Below are 9,767 nucleotides of genomic sequence, written 5' to 3' on the forward strand. Positions count from 1 at the left end.
TGATCAATTTGAAATAATTTCATTCATAATAAAAAAAAAACTAAGTTGGACTACTTTATAATCAAAGCTTTTAAGTTTTTTTCATTAATGGAGTTTAAGTTATTTTGATTATCTCCAATTAAATTGAAGATGATTAATGGTTACTTTAATAATTAATGTTGGGATAGACTCATATAAACAATAAAATAGAAAAAGTAGAGAAAAAATTGAAAAAAAAAACCTGAACACAAATATTTTACACGAAAAAACACTTTCGAAGAGGATAAAAAAATCACGGGTAAAGATAATTTCACTAAAATAGAAAAAATAAAGCGTACAAAAGATGAGACAAAACTAAACCCCAAAACTCAAAATAAGAACCCTCAAAACGTAAACACAAAATTCTTTAAAAGCTTGTAAAAGCTAATACCTAAATGTGTAATGAGTTATTTTTCTAGGGTGGAAAAGGACCTATTTATAAGCTAAATTCATAGGTCAAATAATATTAAAATAACCTACACTAATCAAAGTTTAAATGAGAAACTAAAAACAAAGTTTAACTAGGAGAAGAAAAGTAAAAAAATACGAGGTGTTACTCTACAAATCTCCACATTGACTTGTATTTCCATAATGCCTTATTTGCGAAACCTCGCCATAGGCTTATCTTGAACTATGCAGAATATTAACTGAGTCGAAGTTGTGCTTAGAGGCTGGAAGACTTTAAGTCTTCGACTTGTGCACTATCAAATCAAAACTGACCTGAGTATGATTTTCACGAACATAGTGCTCGATCTTTTCAAAACCTGGATCCAGAAGAGAATTTCTCTTACACGAAATAGTCATACATTTTTCCCTCTTATGACCAAGTTGTCTCCGCTTCAAACGAGTCGACTTTAACTCCTTAACAGACGAGGGACGTCCTGTTTCACCGATCACCATTGATCCTTCCAGAACATAAAGACTATCAATCTTTTTACCTTTCATCAAAACGAGAGTCCTGAGAGATACCTTAATACCGTTAGACTTGATGTTAATTCTACAATCCTTCGAGTCCAAAATTCCTAAGGAGATGAGATTTTTCTATAAGTTAGGCACATGCCTAACATTTGACAGTGTCCAAATTATCCTGTTGCTTATCCTGATTTGAACAGTACCAATATTGGTTACCTTACTAGGTAAATCATTCCCTATGCGCATAACTCGACCTTCAACTAAACTGTATCTGGAGAATCGATCCTTGTTGGGACACATGTGGAAAGAACACTTTGAATCTAGGATCTATTCGGATGTAAGCTTGGAGATTTCACTTGTTGACACCAACAAGAAATTATCGCTTTCGTCATTTGCCAAATTAGCATAAGTTACATCTTCCTTGTTGCTCTAAAAAAATACTTTTATTTCGCTGTTTGTAATAGTCTACCTTGACGTGACCTAACTTCTTACAATAGCGACATCTCTTGTCTCGCTTCCTTGATGTTACCAAAGTCGAGGCTTTCCTATTTGACTTGTTGTCCGAACCAAACTTATTGTCGAGTTTGTCTTTACTCAACAAATGACCCTTCATATCATTGAATGAGAGATTATCTCTGCCATAAATTAGGGTCTCCTTGAAAGACTTGTATTAAAGGGGAAAATAACACAATAATAGCATAGTTTGATCTTTATCGTCAATTTGAACTTTAACGTTCTTTAAATCATTCAAAAGAGTAATAAATTTACTGATGTGGTCTCTAAGGTGCTCACCTTTGTTCATGCGGAACGTGTACAACTGTTGTTTCAGCTCTAATTGGTTAGCTAGAGACTTAGTCACTTAGAGGGTTTCTAACCTTTTCCATAAGGTGAATGTCGTTTTCTCCATCAAAACCTCCTGCAATACATTATTTGTTAGACATTATTGAATCGTGGATAGAGACTATTTATCTAATCTATCCTGTTCTTGTTTGTCTATGTTTGCAAGCTTATTCTCTGTAAGGATCTTCTTAAGATCATTCTAAATCAGAATTACCGTCATCCAAACTTGGCACAGATTGAAATATGTGATGCCATCAAACTTATTATTGCCATATCTAAACAACTTGATTACGAAAATCAAACTAGCTCTGATACCAATTTGTTGAAGATAGACTAATATAAATAATGTAATAGAAAAGGTAGAGAAGAAAATGAAAAGATCAAACAAAGATATTTTACGTGGAAAAACCCCCTCCGAATAGGATAAAAAAGCCACGGGTAAAGACAATTTCACTAAAATAGAAAAAATAAATAGTACAAAATATGGAGATAAAACTAAACACCAAAACCTGAAATAAGAACTATCAAAACATAAACACAAAATTTTCTAAAAGATTGTAAAAGCTAATATCTAAATCTTTAATGAGTTATTTTTTTAGGGTGGAAAATGGCCTATTTATAGACTAAATTCATAGGTCAAATTATATTAAAATAACCTACACTAAAAGAGTATAAGTGAGAAACTAAAAACAAAATTTAATTGGGAGAAGAAAAATAGAAAAATTACGAGGCATAACTCCACAAATCTCTACATTGACTCGTATTTCCATAATGCCTTCTTTGCTAAAGCCAATCACGAGCTTATCTCGAACTATGCAGAATATTAACTGAGTCAAAGTTGTACTTAGAAGCTGGAAGACTTCAAGTCTTCGACTTGTGCACTGCCAAATCAAAACTGACCTGTGTTTAATTTTCACGAACCCAGTGCCCTATCTTTTCAAAACGTGCATCCAAAAGAGAATCTCTCTTACACAAAATTTGTCTTCGCTTCAAACAAGTCGAGTTCAACTCCTTAATAGACAAGTGACGTTTGGTTTCACTGGTCACCATTGATCCTTCCAAAATATAAAGACTTTCAATCTTTTTACCTTTCATTAAAATGAGAGCCTCACGGGGATAACTTAATGTCGCTTAACTTGATATTAATTCTAAAATCCTTCGAGTCCAAAATTCCTAAAGAGATGAGATTTTTCTGTAAGTTAGGCACATGCCTAACATCTGACAGTGTCCTAATTATCCTATCGTGAATCTTGATTTGAAAAGTACCAATATCGGTTACCTTACTAGGTAAACCATTCCCTATGCGTACAACTCCACATTCAACTGAACTATACGTAGAGAACCAATCCTTGTTAGGATACATGTGGAAAGAACACCCTGAATCCAGGATCCACTCGGATGTAAGCTCGGAGCTTTCACTTGTTGACACCAAGAAATTATCACTCTTGTCATTGGCCAAATTAGCACCAGTTAAATCTTCCTTGTTGCTCCCAGCAACCCCTTTTTTTTTCGCTGTTTGTAACAATTTAACTTGATGTGACCTAAATTCTTACAATAGCGACATCTCGTCTTACTTTCTTGATGCTACCAAAGTCGAGGCTTGCCTCTCTGACTTGCTATCCTAACAAAATTCATTTTTGAGTTTTTCTTTGATTAACAAATGACCCTTCATATCCTCGAATAAGAGATTATCTCATCCATAAATTAGGGTCTCCCTAAAAGACTTGTATTAAAGGGGTAAATAACACAATAATAGCATAGCTTGATCTTTATCGTCAATTTAAACTTTAACGTTCTTTAAATCATTCAAAAGAGTAATAAATTCACTAATGTGGTCCATAAGGTGCTCACCTTTATTCATGCAAAACATGTACAATCGTTGTTTCAACTCTAATTGGTTAGCTAGAGACTTAGTTGCGTAGAGGGTTTCTAACCTCTTTCATAAGGTGAATGTTGTTTTCTCCAAAAAAACCTTCTGCAACACATTGTTTGTTAGAAATAATTAAATTATGGATAGAGCCTTTTTATCTAACCTATCCCATTTTGATTTATCCATAACCAGAATTGTCGTCATTCGAACTTGCCACATGTTGAAATTTGTGATGCCATCGATCTTATCAATATCAAACCTTATTGCTACCATCTTTGAACGGGTTGATTATGGCAATTAAACTAGCTCTGATAGTAGTTTATTAGGGATAAACCCATATAAACAATGAAATAGAAACTATAGAAAAGAAATTGAAAAGATTAAACAAAAAAAATTTATGTGAAAAAACCCCTCCGAAGAGGATAAATAAACTACGACCAAAGATAATTTCACTAAAACGGAAAAAAATGAATAGTACAAAAGATTGAGATAAAACTAAACCCCAAAACCCAAAATAAGAACCCTCAAAACATAAACACAAAATTCTCTAAAAGCTTGTAAAAGCTAATACCAAAATGTGTAATGAGTTATTTTTCTTAGGTGGAAAAAGGCCTATTTATAGGCTAAATTCATTGGCCAAATTATATTAAAATAACCTACATTAATAAGAGTTTAAGTGAGAAACTAAAAACAGAGTTTAACTGGGAGAAGAAAAAGCCAAAAAATACAAGGCATAACTCCACAAATCTCTACCTTGACTTGTATTCCCGCAATTCCTTCTTTGCTAAAGCCCACCACGGGCTTATCTCGACTATGCAGAATATTAACTGAGTCGAAGTTGTGCTTAGAAGCTAGAAGACTTTAAGTCTTTGACTTGTGCACTGCCAAATCAAAACTGACCTGGGTCTGATTTTCACGAACCCAATGCCCTATCTTTTCAAAACTCGCATCCAAAAGATAATCTCTCTTACATGAAATAGTCATACCTTTTTCCCTCCTATGACTAAGTTGTCTCCACTTCAAACGAGTCGAGTTTAACTCTTTAACAGATGTGGGACGTCTGGTTTCACCGGTCACCGTTGATCCTTCCAAAACATAAAGACTTTTAATATTTTTACCTTTCATAGAAAAGAAGAGCCTCATGAGATACCTTAATGTTTACACGAAATAGTCATACCTTTTTCTCTCCTATGACCAAGTTGTCTCTGCTTCAAACGAGTCCAGTTCAACTCTTTAACAGACAAGGGACGTCCGGTTTCACAGGTCACCGTTGATCCTTCCAAAACATAAAGACTTTCAATCCTTTTACCTTTTATAAAAAAGAAGAGCCTTATAAGATACCTTAATGCCGCTTGAATTGATGTTAATTCTACAACCCTTCGAGTCCAAAATTTCCAAAGAGATGAGATTTTTTTTAAAGTTAGGCACATGTCTAACATCTGGTAGTGTCCTAATTGTCCCATCGTGTATCTTGATTTGAACAATACCAATATTAGTTACCTTACTGGGTAAACCATTCCTTATACATATAACTCCACATTCAACTAAACTTTATATAGAGAACCAATCCCTGTTAGGACACATATGGAAAGAACACCCTGAGTCTAGGATCCACTCGGATGTAAGCTCAGAGCTTTCACTTGTTGACACCAGTATGAAATTATTACTCTTGTCATTGGCCAAATTAGCACCAGTTAAATCTTCCTTGTTGCTTTCAGCAACCCTTTTATTTCGCTGTTTGTAACAATCTGCCTTGATGTAACCTAACTTCTTACTATAGCGACATCTTTTGTCTCGCTTCCTTGATGCTACCAAAGCTGAGACTTGCCTATTAGACTTGTTGCCTGAATAAAACTCATTTTCGAGTTTGTCTTTACTCAACAAATGACCTTTCACATCCTCGAATGAGAGATTATCTTTGTCATAAATTAGGGTCTCTTTGAAAGACTTGTATTAAAGGGGTAAATAGCACAATAATAGCATGACTTTATCTTTATCGTCAATTTGAACTTTAACATTTTTTAGATCATTTAAAAGAGTAATAAATTCATTGATGTAGTCTCTAAGGTGCTCATCTTTGTTCATGTGGAATGCGTACAACTACTATTTCAGCTCTAATTGGTTATCTAGAGTCTTAGTCACGTAGAGGGTTTCTAACCTTTTCCATAAGGTGAATGTCGTTTTCTCCATCAAAACCTCTTGTAACACATTATTTGTTAAAAATAATTGAATTATGGATAGAGCCTTTTTATCTAACCTATCCCATTTTGATTTATCCATGTATGCATGCTTCTTCTCTATAAGGACCTTCTCAAGATTGCCCTGAACCAGAATTGCCGTCATTCGAACTTGCCACAAGTTGAAATTTGTAATGTCATTGAACTTATCAAATATCAAACCTTATTGCTGCCATCTCTGAACGGGTTGATTACGGCAATTGAACTAACTCTAGTACCAATTTATTGGGGATAAAATCATATAAACAACGAAATAGAAAAGGTAGAGAAGAAATTGAAAAGATTAAACACAAAAATTTTACTTGAAAAAACCCCCTTTGAAGAGGATAAAAAAACCACAGGCAGAGATAGTTTCACTAAAACGGAAAAAATAAAGAGTACAAAAGATGGAGATAAAACTAAATCTCGAAACCCAAAATAAGAACTCTCAAAATGTAAACACAAAATTTTCTGAAAGCTTGTAAAAGCTAATACTTAAATGTGTAATGAGTTATTTTTTAGGGTGGAAAAAAGTCTATTTATAGGTTAAAATAATATTAAAATAATCTACATTAATCAAACTTTAGGTGAAAAAGTAAAAATAAAATTTAAATGAGAGAAAACCGAAAAATACGAAGGGTAACTCCATAATTATCAATTAACATGTTACAAGTATTGAATTAATTACGGTAAAATATGACTCTCGATTTCAAATTCTTATAATTTATTTCTTTAACTATATTATTTGCAATATTAAAAGAAAAAAATGAATACATTATGGTTTTGGGGTTTTGGTATGACATTTTTCTTTAAATTACTAATATTTTATTTTATAAAAGTCAAATGTGATCCATTATTTGTTTACTCAATAAATTAGAGTCAGTCTTCAAGTGAAAGCAAAAAGGCAGTGTGCACACTCTGTGTTAGGTTGCCAAGGCCAAGTCGTGTGGGGGTTTAGTGATTAATGGAATTAGTTGGTTAGATGGGTTTCTGAGATTGCATTCAAAAGATTTTAACTCACATTTAACACCAGAACAAGGCAAAGATGGAATTAAGGAAATTAAATTTGCATCAGAAAACTCAAAATGGACTTTTTAAAATAGGTGGTTTGCCTGATGTAAAAGATGTACTCTTTCTCAACTGCCTGATTTATTAAATAAATTGGCTAATTAGCTGCAAAAAATTAACCGTCATGTATATCTGAATCAATGTTCCATTGTTAAACCAAAATTAATTTCTTGTCCGGTGTGCTGTAATAAACCATCAATCTATTTTATTAAGCTTCACCTTTTTGGTAGATCCCTTGCTACACTCAAAATCAAATATATATCTCTATTTATATACATTATATTTAAGTTTGGTAGTTATAGACATGGGACAGGGGATGAGAAACTTTCTCAACTCGCTTTTGTTTCTTATCAATGTTAATTAATCTCTATTAAATTCTTAAAAAGAAAATATGAACACTCCCAACATTCATATACTAGCATGTTATTGTCCATGGCAGCTTAAGTGGAAGAAAACAAGACAACCCAAATCTTGTCTTGTTTGTTTCGGCTGTTTAGCTGTTTCTTTCACCAAAAAGATGTCTGAATTTTCATTGGCTTGCAAGAAGAAAAATGATGAAGATCATGAATTGTCAAGTCTTTTGGTGTCCAATTTTATCCTCTTTTGCTCTTCCATTTTCTCTCACCCTCTCTATTTCTCTTATTTCATCTTCTTCTCTCCTTATTTCGTCAAGCTTCTCTCTTTTCTTTCGCCTCTCTTCTTTACCACTACCCTTTTGGTTCTTACCTTGTTCACCCTTGACCAATCAGATGCCTCCATTTGCCACCTCGAATCCAAGCTACTAACTTCCCTACTTACTACATACCAAACACTAGTTGAAACATTAAGGTGTGAAGTTGAGGATGAAAGTGATGGGTTTGGGTGCTTGGAACCGCTCGAAGCTTATAAGATAGTGTTTGAAACGTCAAACCCTCTTCAAGTTTGTCTGGATATGGAGTCCAAAGAAGCTCCCATTGACAAGGGTTTAGATTCAAAACCAGCGCCCGAAACTAATCAGGTAAAGGCTGTAGTGAAGATCTTTGAAGATTTCTTGCAAGAGAAGGAAAGGGTTGAAAATTGTTGTTGGAAAAAGAGAGATAGACAAGTGGAGTCCAAGGCCATGTGGCATAAAGCAGCTGTGAGTGGTGGTGATAATTCCCAAAGAGTGAAAGCTGACAATACTGGTGGGTATTATTATGATTACAATTCAGAAGCGAAGGAGTGGAAGAAGACATTGGCATGGAAGCTATTAGAGGAGAGACGGTCAGACAAAGTGGAGGGAGATGAAGGGATGGATTTGCTTTGGGAAACATATGAAATCGAGTCCAAACTCAAAAGCAACTCAAAGAAAGGGAAGAAAGGTGGGAATGAGGGCTATGATATGGATAGGTATGAGTATGAGTATCGGTATGGGTATGAGGAAGAGTCTGTACCTCAGTTATGCTGCTTACATGCTCTTAAGTTCTCTGCTAGGAAGATGAATTTGGGGATGGCCAGGTCTAATATTGTTAAGATCTCTAAGGCTCTCAAAGGCTTTGGATGGTTGCACCATTTTGGCAACAAGCATGGCAAGAAAGGTACCATCTGAATTAGAAATTATTATTTACTAATTTATGCTTTGATGAGAATAGTATGTAACTTTGTATGGGGTTGATGAGTGACAAAAACAATGGCTGCAACATCTTTGCCTATTGTGATGATAAACAAATGGTTTCCTGCTTGATTGGTGCCATTTCTTTTACAAAGTGTACTGAATAATTAGGGTAGCTGACCAGATGTGTTTTAACAAATCATCTACCAAGCTTTTAGTTAAATGAGGTCAGATGAGTGATTGTTTGGAAAGCAAGAAAATTGGGTTGCTTGCAATGGCCTGGACTGAACTGGAAGCATAAATGCCACCCAACAACAGCGTCTTACAGAAATGAATTTCAACACGAATGATAATAATCAAATTCACTTGTTTGTACATCCCCCGTCTCTTTTCACACCAAAGATTTTTGCTTTGCTTCGGTTTAACAAAGATATGTCACTACCACTACCACTACTTCCTATGGAGTTCTGTCGCCATTGTTGGATTCTAAATGAATCTATATCTATACCTATACCTATTATAAAACCCTGATTCAATTGTAACAGGTTAATTGGATTCTAATTCAGCTGAAACCAATATTAATATATTTTTTCTTTTAAATTAGTGTCACGGATTAATCTATTATTAACTCATTTGGGTTAATCAATACTAACTTAGTTGGAAAAATTTTCTTTTAAATTTGGTGTATCAGCTTAACCGGTTTAAATGATAACTAATGTTATGATGATACTTTAACCTTTCACAAGTAGTTTAAAGAATTGGGAATGGACTTCTTCCCTAAGCATTTGGACCAAGTTCAAATCTTGAAGGCGACATTGTTGAGAGAGTTTTATCTAAATATCCAAACTGTAAAATGTTTAATACAATATCACTTGAACTTGTGACAAATGAATGTTTGACAAGAGTTTTAACCACTCAAATTTTGATACCATTAATTGCTAAACAAACCAATTTTTTAAACTTATTAACTAACCAATAAAATTTAAAAACAAATTTTCACACGCAATATAATATAGTTAATTATAATAAGCATTCTAGTTAGGATGTTCAAATAGTCGGTTCAATTAATATCCGAACCAAACTAACATTCATCAAATTAATTGAAAATTTAAAACTTTTAATTGGAAAATTTATTTTATGAACCTTAATTACGACTAATTTACCTAAAAAGGCCCATTTCCAAGCATATTTACAGAAATGGGCCGATTACACAATTATTTACCTGAAAGGGTCACTTTTTGCAAAACGTGCCTATGTGACCTCGTTTAAGGGG

At 33.8% G+C, this 9,767-nt stretch overlaps 1 protein-coding gene across 1 annotated transcript; it reads left to right on the top strand.

Moving 5' to 3' along the window:
• The first annotated feature begins 7,331 nt into the window (after positions 1 to 7,331).
• Positions 7,332 to 8,869, top strand: LOC107955793 (uncharacterized). Its single transcript, XM_016891593.2, has one exon. It carries the CDS (start codon positions 7,442 to 7,444, stop codon positions 8,489 to 8,491), a length of 1,050 nt encoding a protein of 349 aa, XP_016747082.1. The 5' UTR covers positions 7,332 to 7,441; the 3' UTR covers positions 8,492 to 8,869.
• The last annotated feature ends 898 nt before the right edge of the window (positions 8,870 to 9,767 follow it).

Source organism: Gossypium hirsutum, chromosome A07 (assembly GCF_007990345.1).
Source record: "Gossypium hirsutum isolate 1008001.06 chromosome A07, Gossypium_hirsutum_v2.1, whole genome shotgun sequence".
Classification (NCBI taxonomy): Eukaryota; Viridiplantae; Streptophyta; class Magnoliopsida; order Malvales; family Malvaceae; genus Gossypium; species Gossypium hirsutum.